General features: G+C 42.5%; 1 protein-coding gene across 20 annotated transcripts in view; it reads left to right on the top strand.

Annotated features, from left to right (window-relative positions):
• Positions 1 to 24,686, top strand: part of LOC119553705 (poly(rC)-binding protein 3) — a 95,055-nt gene extending 70,369 nt beyond the window's left edge. For 3 of the 20 annotated variants that reach the window (XM_037864266.1, XM_037864268.1, XM_037864267.1), the window contains 10 exons: positions 5,127 to 5,703; positions 12,705 to 12,761; positions 12,824 to 12,940; positions 13,034 to 13,127; positions 13,191 to 13,354; positions 13,494 to 13,613; positions 16,344 to 16,484; positions 19,116 to 19,200; positions 19,255 to 19,540; positions 20,722 to 23,016. In XM_037864266.1, coding sequence (XP_037720194.1) covers positions 5,605 to 5,703; positions 12,705 to 12,761; positions 12,824 to 12,940; positions 13,034 to 13,127; positions 13,191 to 13,354; positions 13,494 to 13,613; positions 16,344 to 16,484; positions 19,116 to 19,200; positions 19,255 to 19,540; positions 20,722 to 21,328 — 1,770 coding nt within the window. In that variant the 5' untranslated portion in view covers positions 5,127 to 5,604 and the 3' untranslated portion in view covers positions 21,329 to 23,016. Of the gene's footprint in view, positions 1 to 5,126; positions 5,704 to 12,704; positions 12,762 to 12,823; positions 12,941 to 13,033; positions 13,128 to 13,190; positions 13,355 to 13,493; positions 13,614 to 16,343; positions 16,485 to 19,115; positions 19,541 to 20,721; positions 23,017 to 23,327 lie in introns of those variants that run through there. The other 17 variants (XM_037864272.1, XM_037864282.1, XM_037864274.1 and 14 more) reach the window with 17 other exon arrangements.

Genomic DNA, 24,686 nt, shown 5'->3' with positions numbered 1-24,686 from the left:
AACGATGATATATGTGACACAGCCAGAAGCAAACCCACTCGCACATGCAAAATATTTTGATACTTAAACGTCAGGCAATGCGAAGTGACATTTAATTAGACTGTCCCAAACTGAAGACCAGGTCAAAAACACAACCAAAGATGTCCCTCAAAAAGGGAGCACGAACATTTGAAGTGCCTGGTCCAGACAAAGAGTTGGCTTTTGTATTTGACCTAATCAAATCATAATTCCGGAGACATCCTTTTTGAGAAGTCTCCGCCTTGGAATGCACTTTGGGCACTCTAAATAGAAATGTTTAATTTACCCGCACTGGATTACTTATTAATCCGGCAGTTTAGTTTTAGTCATTAAAAGGAAATTGACGTGAGGGCTGTCCGTCCTAAATATGCAAATCCTTTGCCCAACATGAAGACGAAGCTTAGGCAACAGATTGTAAAGGGACCGGTCATAAGCCAAAGTAATTGGAAATTAAATTGGGGGATTTCCGTGAGTGGAAGTGACAGCCACGTGACAATCAAAGCCGAAACCCACTCACGACTCACGTACTCATTGCTAGCTTTTTGGACCCGATGGCAGCCCCCCGTTGATGGCCAATAATTGCTTTATCATGGCGGACTGACTGGCGAAGAATATCATTTTACCATTAATAGGGGGACGGAGGAGAGTCCTGCTCACGCTGAAATGGAAAACTACACAATACACATAGAAATGTGCTGTAATAGGCATAGGAAAAGATTGCTTCGCCTTGTGTGTGGGACGGAGGTCTGTGGTTATGGCATAGAGTAATTTTAATAGGTCATCATATTAAGGGATTCCCGGGCAATTCGTTTGCTTTCTGGTTATGGCCATGGTTGTTATTGCGGAGCGGGGGCGCTTTGTTTGTGTATCGATTGTGTGGCAACGGATGCTGTACCACCCACTTTCCACCCGGTTTTTCCCCATTTCTCTGCGTGGTTATTGGCCATTTGCCCACGCGATGACATGTGCGTTTAATTGCGTTTTACTTATTTGACACAAATTAATATGGCAGGCGTCGTCGCTGGCTCCACCCTTTCCGAATGTCCGTGTCGAATCCACATAAGTATGCTATAATTTCCCCTAAACTCTGTTCTCGGGTAATTAAATATTTCTGCAACACTTGCGGCTGCTCGGCAAGCTAGAGAAGAATACCACTTTGAAACGAAGAGGAAAGGAAAAGGAAAAGAGCAGGAAAAGCAACGAGTTTGCCGAGAGGAAACCCTTCAAGTGGGAAATCTTTTAAAGTTCTGTGGGACTGTGTGCGAGTGGCATCCACCGCATCATAAATCAAATTATGACGACCTGACGAGAGGCGGGAATCAAGACCGAAATGTTATTAAGTGCAGCCAAGGGACCAAAGCGAGGGACCCAGAACTCGGGACCGAGAACGTCGAGCAATCCAAAAACCCTTGACCACTTTCGACTCGCAAGTTTGTTTGAGTATTTTACGTTATTAATATTAATATTACTACAGAAGACGACACAAGTTTTTGTATGTGGCACAGGCCGTGTGTGTACACATAATTATGCAATTTAATGAGTTTTCTCTTTGCTGTCGCAGCCCCGGGCTACTCTACCTTCGGAGAGATATGCCGCCCCGCCCACAACTCCCGCCCCTTTGCTAGGACAGCTGCACATGTGCATAATTAATGAGGAAAATTAATTCTACATAAAGGAGTTTTCGGATGTACGGGTTGGCCGTGTATGATGGAGAATCAACATTGTTACTGAAAACATTTTCGCACTTTTTGCAGACAAATATAGGGGATAATTATGTGAAATTAAATGTATTATCGCATTGAAATCATGTTTTTTTCTTTTTAAAACTAAAACCAAAGAAATAGGCCAACAGCAGTTAGTAATTAATATAATATACTAAGAGAGAACCTACTATAGTATTTCAGTAGATTTATGTTTCATAGGGCTGACAAGCCTTCAGAGATTGGAAAAGTCCACCAGCAGCCAAGGTGATCAGTGTAACGAAAATGTTGTTAAAGGCAGATGATATAGGGTATACATATATATATAATACATATATATTTCTCTCTTAAATTTAAACCAATAAAGTTTGCAAACAGCCGTTAGTAATTAACGAAAAATAAATATAAAGGTATAGAACCTACTATAGTATTTCAGTAGAGTTCAGTTTCAAAGGGCTAGAGAAACCTTGCAGAGATGGGAAAAGTCCACCAGCAGCCAAGGTGAACAGTGTAACGAAAATGTTGTTAAAGGCAGATGACGGCGGCGATGATGATGATGATGCGGTTGACTTTGCCACAACAACGCCGTCGTCGGCAACGACAACTTGACATGGGAGCCGAGGCCGGTGACTAGAAAAGACAGCCGGGGTGAAAGCCTCCGTGCTGCAGCCTCCTCCGCCTGCCGTTCATGTTTGTTCGGAGCCCCTGCCACAGTGCCTTCTTTCATTTTCCCTTGGCTGCCATAAACGGAACGAAAACTCCTCACGACGGCGATGAAATTGACGTATAAAGTCAACGGCGTCAACAAAGTCGCTCCTCGTCTCCCTTTCTCCATTTCACCAACCCATCGCTGAACACATGACAGCACTTTTGAGGCATGTGTGTGTCACGTTCAGCATTTAGCATTTATTGTGTCTGTGTATTTGTTTTCCTCCTTCTTTTTGGGGTATAGCCCAAAATTGAATTGAAAAACTTGCTGAAAGGTGCCTAGGAGAGGTATTCCAGTTATGGGAGCCCCGAAGTAGACTACGGTTATTGTTGCTTCGTTTTATTAAACCATAACTTGCTGCTCCGCTCTGCCACAATTTTGAATTGAATCGAAATGGCTGGGAATGTAAATGAGTTTGAAAACGTGGCCCTTGTCTGGGTTACTCCTATTTGCCAACTCTGATGAAGTTGTCCGGGCAAAGGAGAATGGCAGAGGACGGATGAGCAGATTCTTTGTGATTTGTGGCTTTGTTTTTCTCTTGCAGGAAATTAGAAATCTTTTCACACAGCCACATTTCTCATCTCTGCCGTCCTCGCTGTGTGCGTGTGTGTGGAAAGCCAAAGAAAATTAGAAAGCAAACTGGTTTGGCTGCCATTACAGACATTGGCATTTATATGTCGAGTTAATTAAAAGAAAACTAGTTATGCTAGTACTGCTCCTGCTCCTCCTCCCTCCCCTTCGCCAAGAAAAAGTCATTAAAAAGTAGGAACAGAGTCGGAGTCGAAGCCAGAGTTGTCTGTCAGACAGTGCGTATGATTGATAATGAGTTGAGGAACGGCGAGGGAGGGGCAGGATGAGCTGAAAGGATGGAGCTCTGCTGAGACATCTCCATTTTTCTCCGCTCATCCTGTCTGGGCAATGCGAAGAATGCACACTTCTTGCAACGGAACTTATTATTTTATTGCACTTGGCTCGGACACTTGCGGCCCCTTCCCTCCAAAATCCCCCATTGTGTGCAACCCGAACTGTCATTGTTGTCCTGCCACCTCCTGCTGGGCAACTCCTCCTCCGCAGCCTCCGACCTTCAACTGCGGTATTCCCCGGTGTGCAACCTCAAGACATCGCTGCGGGCATTCCCCAGTGCCCAGCAATAGATATTAACATGGGGAGGGGAAACTGACTGGCTTCCAATGGTGGTTCCATTGTCATACCTTGAGGTGCAATTTACATATTTCCAGGCCAGTTAGGGAATGGGATATTCACGTGGGTGAAGGACAGGATGAAGCTGGCAATGTAATTTCTAATTTACTTTCATCTTTGATGCGGGCAGATGGCTGGTGAAAGGGTTCTGAGAACATAAGTCCTGTAATTATACATTCAAGGCAATTCTGATTTGAGGACCACACCAATTGCATTCTGACGAAAAGTTCTGCCACCGTTCCTAAGAAAAGGGGATCAAAACTCTATTTGAAAAGTCAATTTGAACCTAGTTTGATGCCTTAAAGGACAAGAATAATTCAAGTTTTTAAGAACTATTTTATTCTTTGGTCTCTTCTGTGGATAACTATTCCATGTCTGCTCTTCAATTTGCATATACATCCTAGTTGGCCTGACATTAAACACCACTTGCTCTGGTTTTTCTGGCCTCCCGAGTAGGAGGAGAATAACCTGTGACCTCTGATCATCAGGACATTCAAATTAGGCGTGGCCATAGCCAGGTTTTTCTTCTCTGCCTGTTATCCTGTCAAATGTTAAGTGCAGCAGACTCGGACAAATTATGCGCATTTTTGGTGGAGAGTCTAAGCTCCAGAATTGTATTCCGAACCGAGTTCCTGGCTCTTTCTGTCTAGGTGAGTTGGAGCTGAGCCACGTTACATGGGGAATTAGTGCGCATAATTTCATAAACAACTCTGCCATCGGGCATCCCTGCTGCGGAGGGGAGGGTGTGGAGTCTAGGGAAATGACAGGAAGCTTTTGGTAGTCATCGCGTTGGTCGCTGCGCAAATATTTCTTGTGCCCCCCGGGAATGATTTTTGCCCGGTGCTGATGCTGCCGGCAACACTCGTATGTACATATCCGAACACATGCAAATGTACACGGGGTACATCGAGTTATGCTGGGAATTTGCGGAAAGGAGGCTGGGAAGGAGCCGGCGAAAATGTGGACGAGTATCTGTACTAAATTGCATATGAAGTGATTTCAAGCGTAAGAAATGCCCCGGCAACAACAACAACAGCGGGAGTACATCAATATTATATGTACAGATATATTCACGAGTACATGCACAGCGCTTGGTTGGAATATGCGGAAAAACTTGGCGCAGGTTCAAAAAGAAAAAATCGCAAAAATATGGGAAAGAAGAATTTCATATCAAAATTACAAACAGGCCCAGGACAGGGGCCAACTCTCTGCCAGCAGAATGTGGATGATGAACGAGTCCGGTTGGGGACCCTCCCGTCCCCATTGTTGCTGCTCAGTTCAGCCAAAGTGCCGGAAGTCGTGAACTCTGCATGGGAATGTGATTAAATGCATTGCCGGCACTTTGTGCACAAAACTAATTTGGCTAATTTCATGATTTATTGGGCCGAGTGGAAATTTAAACATTCTGAGATGGCAAATTAAATTTTATAAATGAATTTTGAAATGATTTATGCGTGCCAAACTAACCATTTTTGTTTTATCTGTCTTTCTCTTTGCAGCCTAGGCGCCCAATAAATATACATCTCTAAATGCATCAGCTAAGCAACAGTATTTTTGCTCAACAATAAATTTACGATAACTCTCAAGGCAGAAAAATAGAAGAAATATTTTGATAGCCGTGATTATTTGTTGCATTTGAATAAAAACCACTGAAGATACGAGCAGCAAAGAGAACGCAGCGAGCTTAAGCCAACAACGTAGTACGACTAGCAAAAGACACCACCAATTTAATTTTATCTAGAAAACCATACAATACCGCAAGCAAAGTAGCCAAAATCTCTATATGTATAGTACGTGTATTGGTCATTTATGATTGATATATAGCAAAGTTATATTTACAAACCCACAACATAACCGGAAGGGGAGCCCAGAAAAGACAGACAAAACCACTGCTGCGATACAGACCGCTGAATACGGTCAGATCCAGATACATTTTCATCTAAACCGAGTTAAGACAAAGGCAGCAAAATAGATACCATGGAAGACAATAACACGAGCAGCAGTGCGGGCGGTGCGTCCATCAAACACGAGGATCCATCGGTGACACTCACAATAAGGCTGATTATGCAAGGAAAGGTGAGTTGGAAAACAATAATATTTCATTAAATTGGTATACTAATTTTTAAACAAGCTTATGAGGGTTTCTATACAGCAGTTGGTAAGGAAATATTGCTAGTATCAAAATTATCTAGTAGATATCATCTACATGAATAGAAGATTTTTAAAAAAAGTTTGTCGGAGACAACCACGTATTGACAGATCTGATGATAAACAATCCCTTGGGTCCTCTCCAATACAGCGAAATCCAATAAAACTGAGCAACTGACTTTAACTCCACCCACTTTGGATCGAGTGCAATTGTCTATTAAAATATGAACGCTTTTATGCACACCATTGAGCTCTGTCATCTTAAATATTTATAGACCCCTTTTTTCAATTCGCACGAAAATCAATAACGCGGATGGGGGCTCAGAACGAGGTGGCAAACAAAAAGCCACCTGGCCAGAGCAAACATTAATGAAAAAATTACAAATTAACGCGTGCATTTTGTATGCAAATTAAAATTAAATACGCGCCACGTCACGCATTATTCCATCGCAGTAAAGGTAAATGAAATGGCGTTGTGAGGGGAAGTGCGGGGGAGTCGAAGGAATATGTGTGTATATGAATACGATACGTAGAGATATAAATACAGGGCCATAAAAACGAGACGAAGTAAGGCATCGGCTATTAAACAATCATTACGGCTCCCAGATATGAGTCATAAAAAACAAAACAAATAAAGTACACCAATTTATAAATTGTTTTCATTGCGTACAATAACAAAAGTCGTGCACACTCGTATCATATTTATGTAAATGCTGTTTGGGGCAACTGACAGGTGAGACCAGCGGCTTGTATCGCATAGCAAATCAGCCTGCGGGACAACGGGTTAAACCAGTCGCAGAAAGATGGCATATATAAACAATTAAATATTTAACATTTGCCTGGATAAAATTAACCTCAAATCGAGGACAGGAGCGCATTGTGTGCGGCTTTAATCAAGGAAAATGTTTTGACAGCAATTTTCCAGCACAAACACCCCGAGGCGGTTCATTTTCAAAGCAAAATATATACAGATTTTATAGTGAAAAAACCAATATGCGAATCATTCATTTGACTCAAATAAAGCGATAATAGATTCATTCAAATATTTTTAATCATTATTTATTAACGAACAAGAACAGCATTTAATGTGTCTTTGATATTGCATTGATTTTGAGATATAAATGAAGAGTAAAATGATTAAGTAAACTATTTTTAATGGCCACCACTTTATGCCACAATAACCCAACATAGATATATGTTTACATTGAACTGCAGCCTCTCTACTTCAGGCAGTGATTCACGGCAGCCGAAGTAGTCAAGATAAAAGCGGCATTACACAAAGAGATAGAAAAACCGACACTAAATAGCTGCTTATTTATTTAATAACAGTCAACAGCCATTAAAAACAATTATTCAACGACATTAGCCACCAACAACCATCCAGAAAAGGCTGTCACGCAAATCCGCAGCGTAGTTGTTGTTTCCCGCGCCGAGTTCAGCTGAGTTAAGATGCGATACGATGAGGGGCTTGCCACTTGAGAGATGTTAGCCAGAAGACGGGGAGCTGGCAAGACTTCGACTGCCGAGCACGTGTTGAGCTGGCAAAGCTGTCATTTATCTTTTTAGCCCGATTCCCGCCGCATAGGCGGCTGAAAAAGCAGATTTGCAGCTTCAGATTTGCCCAGGCATCGATTTAATTATAAATTTGGTCGTTGTTGGGTATTATTTTTAAACCACAAGCAATTGAAAGGCCGAGGCAGGTGCAGATAAGGCGACAAGCCGGTGCAACGAGCAGTGCGGCGAAGGGGCTCTTACATGATGTGTAGTTGAAAATTGGCAAAAAGGCCAGAAATATGTTTAGACGCGACAATTTATGGCCGAAAATGCAGGCAGATAGACAAAGAAAGCAAAATTAAGCCAAAATGGAGAGGGGTGGAGCTTTCTAGCAGAGCTATGGTACCTGGTGCGGAATCCCTCCGCCGATCACGGATCTCTTGAATAATTGCGCACTTTTTGGCTTTAGCACAATATGGCAGCGGGAAAGGCGTCCGTGTAGGAATAAATATTGTGTAAATGCAAATTCTGCACATTTTCTGAGATTTTCTTTTTCTTGCCAACCCAAGGATTCGGGCAATAAATTCCCAAGACACTTTTGTACGGCGCCGACAGACTAAGGCTGTCGTTTGTTGTTGCTGGTCTCTTGATCGATAGTTATAGATTAGCATGATTTATGCGATTTTTTCAACAGCCGCGCAGATGTGAATAAATTTGACGCGCAATGCAAATCAAGTGGCTAGCAGGAAAAAAGAAACGTCAGCAGCGGCAGATTAACAGCCAACTACTGTCAACTGAGTTGGCATAAAATTGAATTGAACACAAATCTCGACATCCGTATCGATATTGTTTAATTGCCTCCAAAGTGCGAACGGTATTGGGATAGGTTGAGGTGGGAAAAATGTATCTAGGTTTGTTTAATTTCCCATAAAGGACCATTAATCAGAGATGCATGCAAATTGGTTCACCCCGAGGTTGCACAAGATAAATTAGGTTTTTATTGCATATTCTGTATTGACTATTGAAATAAACATTAAAATGTCAGGATGAGTTTAATAATATCGAACGAAATGTGCAGGTAACTCAATTCCTTTGTGATTAATCCGACTCATCATCGCGTAAATCTGCAAGCCGATCATAATTGCAATTATTCATTAATGGGAAATTAAATATGTTATCTCTTTGGGCAGATACAGTCAGCGACATAATGTTATGCGGCTGGGAGTGGTGCAAGGCCATCGGCAGAGCCGAAAAGTCATTGTTAGCCAGGTATTTTTGCGTCTCTAATTAACTTTGGCTTATTAGTCTCATGCCGAAAGTCGCATTCAGACTCTGAGTCAGAGTCGCCAAGTCGCAGTTGCAGTCGCGACCAAAGTCGTGATGCAGTTAATTAATTTATGAAAAATGAAAACAGAAACGGGCGAAAAATAAACAACTTTGCCATGCAATCGAGCGGCAGAGGGCGCAAAAACACCTTTTTCTTTTGTTTTGGGCCCCGGCAGTTGGGTTTTTTTCACCTTTTTATTTCTTGGCAGCCATCCGCAAATTGCATAGAAAAGAAACCGAAATGTGGGTTGCTCTCTCGCCTAGAATTGTCAGGGCAGTAGACAGAGATATTTGTTGCAGTTGTTCTTATTTTTGAATCATGCATTTTTAATTAGTGAAATTGCACGACGTCGACGACGGCACCTTTATGCGAATTTTCATCACAGTCTGCCACATTTCCCGAGCACTTGTCTAATTTTAATTAACTATTTTTCGAGGCGTCCGAGTTTAGGGCATGGTTGTGCAATGGATTCGAGGGGTGTGGAAATGGGTTGCATTCAACCTAGTATTTCCGATGACGTTTTCGGTGTTTATTAGTTGGCTTATGCCTTGCCAATTCAATTACTTAGAATTCCATACCCTCCAGAGGGCTTTTCGGGGCCCCTCCGCCTGCAGGAGACATTTCTCACTCGTCCGTGCGTTGTTTTCGTTATTTAATCAAATTAAAAATTTGCCACTTGCTGCGTGGCATGGCCCTGTCCTGCATCTGGCCCTGGCAAATTGTAAATAATTTAATTGTACCATTTTTTGCTTTTCGCCTGCCAGCAGCAGCGGCAACAACAACGGCCAAAAATACGAAATAAAAGTTTGCAGGGCGACAAATGCGCTGCATGATTTATTGGATGGGATGGGGAAGGGGGAGGGGCGGAGGGGCGGCACATGTGTGCCACAGCAGGCCATATGTGAGCACCCCGCCCCCTCTGTCAGATTGCATTTTCCAGCATTTGTGGCAAGTTTTTCTTGCATTTTTCCTTTGCCGAGCAGCTCCCATAAATGGTTCTCACGGTTTCGCAATTGCTGTCGGAGATTTTTTGCCGCTGATGGTGTTGTTAGTGCGGCTGCTGTTTTCTTTGTTGCTGCAATTCACTTATTTTTGTACAATTTTCAACGCCGCCACACATTAAAACCGAAATCCGCAAAAGATTGGAAAAGGGGAAAAACATGAAACAAGTCATGCTGCTCGAACTTTTTTGGGTTGTTGTCTGAGCTGAAGCCAAAGCCGCGTTCGTTTTCTTTTCTCTTTTCTCCGGCTTTTAACCGTCTGCTCCACTAACATCAAAAACTCTTTGCCCCAACCCCCCCATTGAGCCGCCTCTATTGTGGCCCACAATTAGCGTTGTCCATTCTTTGGACCTCGTCTTTAATGCGTTTTCAGTTATTGTTTGTCTTTTTCCCCTGATGGCCATTGTTATTGTCATAATCTCTAGTCCATGTTTCGTCTTATAGTGATAAATGGAACTAGCCAAATTTTGCGCTTGGCTGGATATTGTGTGGGAAAATACAATGAGATGTGCACAAGCACTTTAAGATGGGTTTGCTGATCTAAATTTCATGATTATGCAACCAAATAACCAGCCTGGGGCAGCTCCTTTCTCGGAATATTTAAGGAACAGGCTTTAGTTTCCCTTAAACTGCATTAAAAGTGGAGGTGAATTGTTATTTGCTAGTTAGTTCGTAAAGTTTTCTTGTATTCATAATTATGCAACTACAGGTTAGATTGGAATATTTTCAATATCTTTGATTTACAAATACTTTTCAAAGGTTTCTCGGGATCCTTCCTCTTCCGTTTTCATCCAGGTTCTGAATGACATTTTTTGAATAACACATTTTTCAATCCTATTCAACGATTTTCACCCAACATTGTTGTTTCAAGGCTTATATTTACTAAGGACCAGCCGACTTGCAGTAATCCCTTGTGGAAAACAAAACGAAATCAATAACAACGAACAATCAAACTTATTTCCTGACCACAGAACGGAATGTTGGCATTCTGAAGCGGCTGCCTGCATGTCAACTTTTCCTATGCATATTTTATGCAAGCAACCCAACCGAACAAGCTGGGTGGACCGAGCCCAAAACATTCGACAAAAGGCAGTCGAAAATGTTCCAGCTGGACCGCAAAGTGTTTTTTGCATGCGAAAATCGCACGCATGTGGAAATCGGAAAATGCGAAAATGCCAAATGCGATTGTTCATTGTTGCAGGAGTTGTGTGGAGGAATGCTGTGAATTTAATTGCCGGCAGGGAGCGCAGCAGGGGATCGAATGGATGGGTGGAGCGGGCGAGGTGGGCGCGGTGGGCAAAGGCCAAATCAATGCATTGAAGTGAAAGTCCCGATTTTCGCTCGATTCACAGTAATGAAACGGCGGGGGATTTTGAGCGGCGGAGGAATCGAGCAATGTCAGGCAGATCCGATTTATGCAAATGGCGCAAACTTCTGAGCGGAACTGAACCGGCTCGCAATCGCAACGAGATAATTGAATGGAGCAGCGGGTGGCTGAAGCGAACTGCGGTGGACATCGGAGCGGCTTCTGGCCACATTATTAATGATGATGAGGCCTAGGCGCTGATGAGCAGCCATCAACCTGAATGGTTATGAGCGACCCGAAAGTGCGTAGTCTCTAGGCCGCCCCGCACTTAGATACCACTTACGCAGATACAATTTATATCTGCCAAGTCCGTGGCAGCAAAGCTGTCCTATAAATTACACTGGTCGCCGAGAAATTCGTCTATGAGTGCAGACAGGCGTAAAAACGCATCTGAGGCAACGTTCGCCGCCGTTCGACGATAATTACGCCAATAATTATGCCCATTCGCTCTGACATTTGTGTACAATAAATATCTATGCAACCGAATAAGCTGGCCTGCATCTATTTCGCTCTCGTGGGCACAAATGTTCTGGCGAAGAGTGGCCAGAATGCAAGCACCGCATAAAATTCGGATGGCCGGGGGCAGATTTCCCTCGCACATTGTTTTGCCCAGTTTGCATTTCGTCTGGCAAGCTGCCCGACCCAAGATGTATTTGTTGGGCTCTGGGTGCGCTCTTTCGGTCTGGCACAATGGATTGCTGCACTTTGGATTTGTGAAGGTTGTTCTATGGTTTATGGCCGGCAAATTGAATGGCTGTGAGTGGCAACATTTAAACATGGCCAAATAAATTGTTTCAGATCTACATTATACGTAGAAACGGGGTTGGGTATCCTTGGAGAAAAACATATCTTAAACTGTGGGGATAAGTTCCAAATTGCATTAAAATAAAGTCATATTTTAAGGTACCAACTAAGAAATTCGTATGCATTTCCGTTGACAAATTTACGGGGACTACTAAAAATATTATCTGTTTTTAAGTGTCTGCATTTAAATTTAAATTTAAGTACTTCCTATTATACATTTTTTTTCGCACTTAACAATATTTTAAGTAAATGCTTCAGACGGGCGGAAGTTCATTGGCTTTATTTTAATGATAGATGAAGAAGTTCCTTGTATAAAATGAGTGGTATATTGATTACCCCGCTAGGTGGCGATCAAAATGGTAAGGTAAAACCATTCCCTCTTTACAGTTCCTCCCTTTCTGCTCTCCGCTTTCATTTTTCGCAATGGTTTTTTCTTGTTAAAAACTCAGTTACTGGCTGTGGCAGTGCTGATATTTACAATCAATTAAAACGCGTAAAACGCGCTGGCCGCAAATTTCATTACGTGCGACAGTTTCCAGCGCCGACAGGCGACTGACTGTGAAAGGGAAATGGGTTCGCCTCGGGCTGGGTTTGGGTTTTCTGGTTGCCACTGTGGGTGATGCGGGGTGTGGCGCGTGTGAATTGCTTTTTGTGGCAATTAAATATGCAAAAGTAGTTACACACACACACGATGCCTCTCTGTGCTGTATGCTCCGGCATAATATCACTTAATATTTAATCAAATTTGAGCATCGTCTCTGACAGTGTCAGGCAAAAGAAAAAGCCGAAACTCGCTTAAAGTGTTTTCGATGTCCGCAGAGGGTGGCAAGTTGATGGCCTCGAGCAAGATACATCTTAAGAGCATTTATAAGTTACTTTGCAACATGTTTTCCAACTATAATGCTAAACACATTTTCCGTATTTTGTTTCTTTGCAGGAAGTTGGTAGTATTATTGGTAAAAAGGGTGAAATTGTCAACAGATTTCGTGAAGAGGTAAGGCTACTCATCCCCAAAACATAAACAGACCCCGGGCTAATTCTGTTATTCCTCCTCAGTCTGGTGCCAAAATCAACATTTCGGACGGCTCATGCCCGGAACGTATTGTGACTGTGTCTGGTACAACTAACGCAATCTTTTCGGCATTTACGCTCATTACAAAGAAGTTCGAAGAGGTATGTGTGCGGTACAACTGGCCAGTCCCCGTTTAATCACCCCCAGGACCCCATCATTTCCGGTTCACATTACTAACTTCTGACCCGTTTCAGTGGTGCTCGCAGTTCAATGATGTAGGCAAAGTTGGCAAAACTCAAATACCCATTCGATTGATTGTGCCCGCCAGTCAATGTGGATCGTTAATTGGTAAGCGGACTGCAGTTAACCACAGTCATCAATTCTAATGCTATTTATTTGCACTCGGGGCAGGCAAGAGTGGTTCAAAGATCAAGGAGATTCGCCAGACCACAGGCTGCTCCATCCAGGTGGCCAGTGAAATGCTGCCCAATTCGACAGAGCGGGCGGTTACCTTGAGCGGCAGTGCCGAGCAGATCACCCAGTGCATCTATCAGATATGTCTTGTCATGTTGGAGGTGAGTCTTCTGTCCTTTATAAACAAACTTCTCTAACTAAAATACTACGTTATCATTGATACCATACGTGTTCTTGTTGGAAAAGTCTGTTTGCATCCACTATCGCTTGAGATTAACTAATAATCTATTTTCTGAACAGTCCCCGCCACGCGGTGCTACCATCCCGTACCGACCAAAACCGCAGGTGACTGGCCCCGTCATTCTGGCCAATGGACAGGCCTTCACCATTCAAGGAAACTACGCAGTGCCCACACAAGAGGTATGTAGTTGGACCGTCTGGCCGATTTCTCACCCAGAAAACCAGGCTAAACGTGTTGTTAAGATCAGTGAACAGTGTTGTGTACTCTATTGCCAGCCACTGCAGCTATATCTCTCGCTCTGTCTCTATCTTAACCGACCCCACATAATTCCAGCTAAACAATTTTGTACTCTTTGATTTTGCCCCGACCTAGCCCAACTATCTTTTTGGTTATTGCGCGTCTTCACTTTCTGTTTATCCTCTTAATATTTCTTAAGTTCATGTCACTCTATTTCTCTGTCTATACTTCTATATCTTGTGTTCTGCCGATAATCCAGATCCCCTTGCTCGACTCTATCGACCCCGATTATAATTTGCGACACCGTCCACGAGTCCCTCCCCTCTTTCTCCGTAAACTCTTCACTTGGAGACCCCTGATAGCTGTCCAGAGAAGAACCTACTACGATTTGTGTCCCGTTTTTGACCCTTCTGAATCCAACCTCTCACTCTACTGTACCGATTACCGATTACCGAATCCGAACCGATACCGATTACCGCTCCCCTATCGTCGTACCCATGAGATTCATCTATTTTCAAGTCCAAGTGGTGACCCCGATCAGTGAACTAATGTGTTAACAAACTTTACAGCCATCGAATCGACGATAATAATTAACGAAACAATTTTAAAATAAACTTTAAATATGTATTTTTGTTTTGTTTTTAGTTTCTTTTGCACTCTCTTCTCTCAGGTTAAGAGCGTGTGGCTGCGAGGAGAGTGCGTGCGCGATCGGTCTCTCTCTCAGTCTGCCCCGGCACCTGTCTCTGTCTCACTGCGAGAGTCTCCGGGAATCTTCGATCTCCGAGAATCGAATCCGCAGCATCCTGAGGGGAGAATCGTTGGGTTTCTTCCGCCTCAGAGAAAAGTGTTGAAGGCGTGGCGAGGCGAGGCGAGTGAGTTCGTGTGAAAGAAAGAAAGGCTCGCGGGGAGCGGGGGCTAGAACTCTCTCTCTTCACTCTCTGCTCAGTCTCTCTGTGTCTCTAAGTTCTGTTCTGAAGAGGGCTCGCTGGCAGCGTGTGTGAAGAAGTATGTTCAAACTACACTAGTCCACCTGTCTCTCCAAAACCCATCTACATACATATATCCGCCATATCTATCCAGCCCAAAAGTAAACATCTATTAATCAAATACCTCGACACAACAAGATCCACAAAATATTAAACTCCTCCTTGAGCGCCAGCTAACAAATCGTATCGTATCGAGTATTGAATAATTCAACACCCCTCTATATATTACTATATACACTTATTTGCCAACGTCCTGCGTTCTCTCGACATCTCTCCTGATTTTTGTGTAGTACCGTCAATCACTGAAATTTAGCTTCCTGTACAACGGATAAATCCAATCAACGAAGCTCACCACATAAATAATTAAAAAGCAGAAGACATATTTAGATGCGTTTTTACCAGAACAACAATGCAATTAGCAATTATAACAACAACATACTGTGCCAATACCATCCTGCCCGAGCCCTCCATCTCACACACTCTAAATACTTTCTCGCCACTCTCTCTATCCGTATCAATAAATATTGTTTATAACTCTGTTAAAAATCCCATACCAAAATTGAATTTTGTGCTCTACAGAACCACAGGAAACAGCAAACAGCACACAACAGCAAAACAAACAGCAAACTAATTCTATTCAATCCAATTCAGACTCCAGTACAGTCAGTCCAGTACAGTACAGCACAGTAAAGTTCAGTTCAGTTCTCCGCCCTTCAGAGCCCCCCTCGCCAGCCATTGCCCCAACGAAAAATAAAAGTTTCTCAAAACTAAAACAGACAAAGTTTTTGTTGTCACATCAAATTCAATTAATGTCCAGAAAAAATTTAATAAATCAAAAACTAGTTGTACCATCCATTGCGATCTCTCTCTGTCTCTCTCCCACAAATCGCTCTCTCTCACTCTCTCCTGGTCCTGGTTATTGTCGGTGTTGGTTTACAATTCGTTAGCCCAATGCAGCGTGTAGTGTATTAAACCCCACAGTTGTCAATTTGCTCACAATGGGTACAGTTTGCAGGGTTAACTTTTAGAGCTGCGGTAAAAATGTATTTTTATATAAAGGAAAACCGATGTTAGAGTACCCAATGTGACTTTGATTTGCCATGGCGGTCCAGTCAGTCTGTTGGCAACTGTACCTCAACCTGCGCTAAACTGTCGGCATTGGTCCCGCATTCTAAGAGTCCTTCATGATGTTGTATGCCCCTAAACCCTTGGTTCCCTTGAGACCTGGATCCGCCCCACTCGAAAACAAAGTAAAGCCCCCTTCTCTGTCCCTCCTTTTAGATGTCATCATTTGTTTCTAGTATTTCATCCACCCGATATCATTTATACTTTGTTCCGCGTTGCAACGAACCCCGTTGAGAAACCCCGCCCTCCCACCAGAAATTTGCACACACGTCTCGAAAGCTTTCTCCAAGAGTTTCTCTAGCGATACGTCTATATTTAAACATGTATCTGATAAGCTTACATCTCTCCATAGCAACTACAAAGTTAATATCTTAATCAACTTGCTTTGAAAGACATTTTACTTGTGGTAAACAATTTTCGTTCTTCTACTTTTCTTTCTTCCTTGGCCACATATTTTGAACCGCATAAATGAAAAATACACTAAAACAAAATTGTAACTCCACACACGCACACCAAACACACACAACCGTAATGATCAATCAATCAATCAATCGAACGTAGACCTGTCCAGTATTTCCACTTGCCCTGGCTACCGGCGGTCTACATGCTGGTATCTCAGGCTTGGCGGATCCTTTGTTAAAGGGGGCACATTTACAAGGAGCGATACCAGCACACCACCATCACCTACAGCAAATGCCCGATGTGAGTTTATAGCTATCGATGCGATTCGGTTCAAGAACATGAATACCTCCACCAGACTCTTGAAAGAAACTGTACTCGTTTAACCAATATAATCAAACGCAACATGACCCGAGAATCCAACTCCGCCAGGCAGAGCATGATGATGTACCGTCCCCCGACACCAGCCTGCACTCCCATGCATCAGACTGTAAAACACTCAGAAAAAATTGTTAATTTCCTCTTAAAACTATTCTTGAGCATAGAACATGAACAGTGCTTAAAAGTATAGCTGTTAGAATAAACGAAATGTGGTTCTCTTCGGGCCAAACGCCATTCCCAATAAAATTCTAAAATTATATTTTAAAGAACATACTCAACAAACCCCTTAACATTGTACTAAAATTGCTATGGCTAACCGAATTTTTACAGTGAACTGGGTTGGTTGGTTACCTTAAGTAAGCTTCAAGTGTTTTTAAAGGCGTACCAACCAAATCCATTAACTTTTTTGTCAAATAAATTTTAAAATAGTTTACTAAACACTTAGATTGGTGGTTGGAATAAACTATAGAGACGTATATGGGTTAATTTATAAACAACAATTATTTTCCAAATTGATGAATTTAAAATTCACAGCAAGATTCGCTATTTATAAAAATATTTTTTTCTGAGTGTAGATAGTTGTGTTCGTATGTTGCTGTTGTATTTTTACCCGCCGTAGCAACCTCCTGAGTAGCCCCAAGTTCCGGTTTTTGTAGCTTGTATACCCAGTTTACTACCTATGGCATTTCTTTTACGATCCCCCGTCGGCGCAACCGTTGGCCGCATTTCAATGACATTAGCATTGGGCCAACTACAGCTCCTGGTCCAAGTCCAGGTCCCCCAAGTCGTTGCCGCCACAAAGTCGGTGGCCGAAGTCACACTAAAAATCAGACCAAGGGGACTTGGAATCCGAGGACCAAAGCAAACCCTTTATCCCAGCCAAAAGTCATCAAAAAATGCACTTTATCGCCCACCCCCCTCTCTTTTCCCCCAAAGCTAAAGTTTTTCGTAGTTTTGGAAAATTGTTTCAACTTGTTTTCTATATGTATCTGTGTGTTTGCCTCTATGTATGTGTTGTGTGCGCTTGGCAGAAGTGTTTGTTAATATGCCAACACACACAAGTTTTATGACAGTTTTCCTAGATAATCCATTGTAGCTCCCCCTATCCGCCCCTCTCTCTCTCTGTCACTGAACTTTTTATTGAGTTGCAATTCATTTTTGGGTCATAAAATATTTCCATAGCGCATGTTTTATTTGTTTCATTTGAAATTCGTATTGCATTTTGATAAATATTTCAGTTCTTGTTTCCTAAGCTCTCACACAAACACACGGTTATGCAACCCCCACCCAGACACACACAAACAGAGATGCATCTCCCCCACTTACACAAGCTCACAGAAATAAAAGCACACAAAGCATTTCAATATTGTATGATTTATTTCAGATTTTCTCTATCCCTTTTTTGTGTCCCTTTCTAGAGTATCATGTGCCACCATTTCCCTTTTCCCCCTTAGCTGCATTCAGATGCAATTATTCGAAACATATTTGCAAGTGTTGCATTTGATTTGATTAATTTATAGAGCGCGTGCATAGTTCCCATTTTCCAACCCCAAGTCACCCCATAGTCCCCATTTCTTTACCCTTTTGAGTCCTAGTTTACATGCACATGTGTGCGTGTGTGTCAGTGTGTGTATGTTATTTGCTGTAGGTGTTATTGGTGAAAAGAGTAAAACAAACTTACTTCAGAATGCATTGAATGTTGCCTCAAGGAAGGGCCACCTAGCCCAGATTTAGGAAAACATTAAAAGGATATCATTTACAAAAGCATTAGCATACTTTTTGGAGTGAACTCAAGTGCGAACATCAAAGATATTTAATGCAGTTCCACGTCCTTGTGGATTAAGTTAGTTATTTGAGAAGAACTCAGCTTAAGCTTCCCCTAGGTGTACCCCTTGTAAATCTATTCAATGTGTCAACTTTCTCTCTTTCTCTTTCTCCCTCTCCATCCATCTATCTGTCTCTGTACCTATATATTTTGTAAAGACAACCTGTAAATTGTGTAGAACCAAAGTAACACAGAAAATAAAAACGTTAGACAGGGGAGACACCCGATTCATACACATAAGCTACACTGCACAAAAATACTTACACACACTCATTGCCGAACCCCTGGCTCCATGTACAAAGAGAATTACGATCCCCACCACAATCCACTCGATGGTGTATGTAAAAAGAGCTGAAGATGGAGTATAATCTTGTATCCCGTTTGCTTTTGCCCATTGCATTCTGTTCTTGTAACTATTTGTTTGATGCTTTTGCGTTTCCGTTTTTATCCCTGTTTCCGTTTCCGTTCCAACCGTTCCGTTCCCTTTTGTTATGTTCCATCTGCGTTACCTGTTACTGGAGTTGACGCGCGTTGTGTTGTGATCTTGTGATCTCTCCCCTCCCCCCGAAAACAGACCCCGCCCCCAGATAAATAGATGATAATTAACCCAACTGTATACATACACACACACCTTAACCCACGAAGCCCCTGAGCCCCAAAGAAGGCGGTGAAACATGAATCTAATCCAATCTAATGCGTTTCGTCCTTTCGTCCCGCTCTGCGAACAGGTGGCCAAGAACCCGCTGGCCAGTCTGGCTGCCTTAGGCCTGGCTGGGATGAATCCGGCCAGCACTGGGGGCATCAACCACACAGGTGAGTTGAGCGCTTCTGCGGCCAGATGCCAGACAGATTTCCAATCTAATCTAGGCTCTGCCCCAGCAGCCTTGGCTGCACTGGCCGGGTCGCAACTGCGTACAGCGAATCCCGCGAACCGAGCCCAGCAGCAGCAGCACGAGATGACCGTCTCAAACGACCTGATCGGCTGCATCATCGGCAAGGGTGGCACCAAGATCGCCGAGATCCGCCAGATCTCCGGCGCCATGATCCGGATCTCCAACTGCGAGGAGCGCGAGGGCGGCAACACCGACCGGACCATCACCATCAGCGGCAATCCGGACTCGGTGGCTCTGGCCCAATACTTAATCAATATGAGGTGAGTGCATCGATCTTGAGCAGCTTCTCATCAGCTATCTCTCTGTATGTGTGAGCGTTTGTTGCGTGTGTTGTTGTCTAACATCAATTTTGTCGAATTGACTTGCTAATTGACAAAAAGAAAGAACGAAGGTATAAGGAGGTCGTCGGTCGTAGGTCGTAGGTCAACTCTCAGTCGCGGAGTGGCGGTGCGTTCAAATGTCTAGACCATGACGAGGCCCCGGGAGGTGGGTGGTTGGGTTGGATGGGTTATAAGGTGAAAAGGTGAAGCGGGAGGGTCACCGTCAGGGGACTAACACGATTCCGTACGTAGCCTAAGCCACACACATGTCCTAGCCTGTAAGTCGTAAGCCCGGCAATGCCAAAACTAGCACCACAAATCGTATAATTTTCCACCCTCACACCCCTAGATCTTAGTTCGCATCGAACGCTAGCCTAACCAAGTGTTCTAGCTAATAGAAACTATAAATATCTAACTGTATAAACCTAGCATCTAGTCTTACCAACCATGTATAATATAAAAGTTCAGCAGGCCCCGGCCGAATCCGAGGATGAGCAGGAGGCGGATGATTATGAGGATGATGAGGCCAGCACCGAATTAATCTACGCATCGCACACTTTTCACACAACTGAAAATGACAATCAAAAAGAAACTGGACCTGATCCAATTGGTACTTCAAACTGCAGTTCAACTCCAAAACGATCCAAAACCTCACTCCCCGTCCAAAAATCAAACCGACCCAGCCGAATCCCACCACCACCTAGTTCATCCTCCAAATCAAACAAACTCTTTCGGTCCATGCCTCCCCATAAAAACAGAGAACAGCTCACCAAAAGTTTTCTACTCCTACCATCCAAAATTTGAACGCCGCTCTCCCACCAAAAAACCCCCCCAAAATCGCTGAAAAAGCTCTTCTTCTTTATCTCTCTCTCCGTCAACTCCGAACCGTTCCTCCACACAAAACCTCCTTAACCTTTTGCATAACAAAACACGAAAAGAATCAAGAAAAGATCAAATAAAACCAACTCAATTCCACAAAATCGAAAAAGAACCAAATGTTTTGAAATACCTATCACCTGCCGAAAAGCAAAAAAAGAAACCGAAACAAATACCAACAATATCCCAATTTGTTCCTTTCTTTCTCTCTCTTTCTATCTACCTTAACCGAACCTCGTCCACAGTGTTGAGCTGCAGAAGGCCAATCTCTTGGAGCAAGCCCAGGCCCAGCAGAACGGAGGTGCTGCCGCAGCTCCCGGAGCTGCTGCTGCCGGAGTGGCCGCAGTCGCCGGAGCAGCAGCTCCGACCGCCGGCACGAACGGAGCCATCCCGACGGTGGCCCTCACCGGCGGCACAGGAGTCGTGGGCGCGGGTGGTGGCGCAGGAGCCACCGGGGTGGCCAATGGCACTGCTCCGGCGACCAACGGCGGTGGCAGCAGCATCTCCGCCACCGGGTACACCAGTGCCAATGGCAGCCAGACAACAAACGGATCGGTCGGAGTGAATCCGGCAGCGGCCGCCGCCCTGTCCAGTCCTCTGGCCTCGGCTCTGCAGCTGCTGACCAAGCCGGGAGCCCTGAGCGCCCTGTCCAACCTTAGCGCCCTCGATCTGCTCAACCTGACCACGCTGGGCAACAACAACGGGGCCGGTGGCACTCCGGGCGGACCGCCGGTGCAGACGACGGGCGTGAACCGCGCCAAGGGCCACTATGCCACCTCCCGGTTCCGGCAGCACCAGACGGAGAGCGGCGGCGAGGCGGAGAAGCCGCGCAACAAGTTCAATCCGTACTAGGATTAGGGCTGCAGCTGCATCAGCCGGAGAGCAGTGGAGATATAGTCGCTTAGTTTTATAGGATTTCCATGATAGCGTTGCGAAAGCTTTAGACTTTAGATTCTTGAAGAAGAAGAAGCAAAATTGTAAAAAATTCGCTTTAAACTTATGTGGCATGCGTACAACAAGCTACGAACGTATTCATATTGTATTCAGATTCGTATTCGAAGTTTCAAGACAATTTTTACATCTAGTTAAAGCACAGTATCCAAGTAATTGATAAACAGACCCTATGCAATATTTATCAATGTTTTTGAAAAACAAACTAACCAGCAACAATAAGCAGTCACACTTAGATCGGCCGTATAGGGCAGCTAGAGATTAATCGATCAGAATCCGAAATCAGAATCAAGCACTTAAACAATATTGTGTATCGAATATATAAGGACAGGGTTATTTGTGTAAGGCCCGATCGAGATATTTTGACCAAGTGACCAAGGACCCTAGCGGGCGCTATAGATTTTGGACCCTAAACTTTTGATAAACGCCTACTAACATATATACATGGGTACATGATGAGTGTATCGTATATAACAGAATTTGCCAAATTTTAGCGCATCCCCTAGTATCGTTCTTCGAAGCTTTAGATTAGATTAGATCGCGTTTATAGGCGTCGAATGCCGAATATCGATATAGAGCAGGTACCGAGCATTGCGTTATCCTCAACAGCCAACAATCTTTCCCCAATCCATTCATTGTAACATAAAACACGCTCCAATATCTTATAATTCATTATACTCTCTTAGACTGTAAGCACTAAACGTATTTTTTCCCTATACATATATATGATTATATTTAAACATTAAGCATAAAGACCCAAAAGCCATGTGTCGAGAGCAGAAGCAGCAGCAGAGAAAAGTGAAACAGACAGAATATGAAATAAAAGAACCTTCTATAAGAAGTTTACAAAGAAGAAATTCCAATGCGTTGAGACCCCGATAGGGGAGCAATGAGATTCGAGCTCGGAGCGAGGGGGATCAACGACCTTTATGGACCAATTCGCTCTAATTGACGCAATCCACGCAATGAGCGTACAAAAAACCAACTATTTGAATAGAAAAACAAGCACACAGAGAAAATCATGGAACCGCCAAGAAAAGGTGGCCAGAGAAACATATTCAAGGCATATGTTCAATAGGAGGAACAAAATTTGAATTAAATTGAAGAAAAAACGTTATCATGTATTAGACTTTAAGTCTTCGATTGTTTATTGAATTTTATTTGTTAGTTGTAGCGATTTTCCCAAACCCAACTTTGTATTTATTATACGATTGTAAATTTTTGTTATTATTTGTAACCAAAACACTTTTGAATTGGTCGAAAATAATGTTGAAAAGTATTTGGAAATTTAATTTTCTTTACCCTGAAGTACACGGAATTATTGTAGCTACTTTAAAGGATCTTTATATGATTTTCTTATTATTATATTTACCAGTAGGTTTAAGAAAAATGACACATTATGTAACACTTTAAGCTAAGCGGGCTTACGATTTTATAACCAAATTATATTCCTAACTATTCATACATACATCTACATACATACATACCCACATACCCGTACATACATATATGCGAACATAATTATTATGACTCATTAACACAACGTAGTTAAACAAGTAAAGGAGTAATGCAGTAATGTGAAAATCTTATATTGAATTATATTCTTCTTGACATAAACAAAATAGACACAACTAGAAAAGGCTTTACCTGTAGAACGACAACAAGAACAACAGAAGGAACCGCAATAGCGACAGAAACAAAGCAAAACTATTTATATGCAATGAAAACATGATGGAAAACACAAGAGTTTGTAATAAAGTGAAAAATGAATACTAAAACGAACGCAGAAGGGGTGCCCCACAATCATTCTTAGTCGGGGGAAGTGAGATACCGTGGAACGGGGAAGTTTTGAAACACTTTATGGCAAACTTCTAATGCACCTTTACCCTTCGCCTTTCAGAATATCAATGGAGACTGCTGGTCTGCCCATACCCGGTTACCACTACATTGCGCCCAGTGCAATTGTTAAAACACCCATTCACTAAATGCAACAATCAACCGCAAGCAATGCAGCAGCCACAGCAACCAACAGAAATCGGAGGACTGTGACTAGAGGACACCGGCAGAGGAGCAGAAGTAACATAGAACGTCAAATGTTAAATCATAAGCAATACAACAAAAACGGAAAATTAAGGAGGACATAACTCAACTCATATGACACTGTCAGCAATCACACATTGAATACATTACACTCATACCCACGGACACGCTCATAGACAGGCTCGGAGAGAACCATACATACACGTTATATTTATTCATTGATTCTTATTAATTATGATATTTTTCATTAAGTTTTAAACGCAAGGGCAAACAAATACAAGAACTTTTATGATAAACCGTTTTCGGGGGCCCCACGGATCACGTGAGGCCGCCCAAAGTAAGAACAGAACAGCAATTAATTGTAAGATTAGTCAAAATGAAGACAAAATAAAAAGTATAAAAATCAATTAACCACATAACATACAAAAATACGAAAAAGGCAGAAATTTCAAAAAGCAGTAATTCTAAGCCAACAACTTGTGCACGAGCATGACCAAAAAAGAAACATCAAACATGAGAAAAAAATTTAAGCATAATGAGAACGGATATGAATGAGACATTGAACAGACAAGCAAACAAACCAAGCAAGCAAAGACATACAGATGACTACGGACACAACATAAATTATATTTACTGCAAATCGCATCTAGCATCGATGTTTGCGTTTGTTAGTTGTTTGTTTATATGTATACATATATATTATATAGAGACACGGCGATATATTGATACGATAATTTTTATTTTATTATTTCTATTATGGTAATTGTTATCGAAATTGTATTTGTGATTTTTGAATATGTTTAGACTGATGTGCAAAATTGATTCTGTTTATAAATTACAAGTAAACTACACATAAACAATTATGGACTAATTACTAGATATCTCTTCTCTTCGTTCTATCTTCTAATTAAATTACTCATTTGTTCAAAATTAGTTTTAATTTGTTGAGAGCAACAAAACTTGATAAACGAAAATCTAACTAGCAAAGGATTTCCAAATGAATATCTTATCAAAAACGTTGTAGTTTCTTTCGTTTGGTTTCTAGTGAAAATGCCTACTGCTGAATGGAAAACCACATTTAATCTACTTACAAATTAGCGAAAACAATTCGAGTTACAATAATAATTTTTAAGCACTTTTGCGGCGATTAAAAAGACTTTCTAAAGCGTTGAAAAAAACGAGAAATGGATTTAAATATTATATTACAATTATGCTTAAA

The sequence above is a fragment of the Drosophila subpulchrella genome, chromosome 3L (assembly GCF_014743375.2).
Source record: "Drosophila subpulchrella strain 33 F10 #4 breed RU33 chromosome 3L, RU_Dsub_v1.1 Primary Assembly, whole genome shotgun sequence".
Lineage (NCBI taxonomy): Eukaryota > Metazoa > Arthropoda > Insecta > Diptera > Drosophilidae > Drosophila > Drosophila subpulchrella.
The sequence above is the reverse complement of the archived record's forward strand: the minus strand, read 5'-3'. Positions and strand labels throughout refer to the sequence as shown.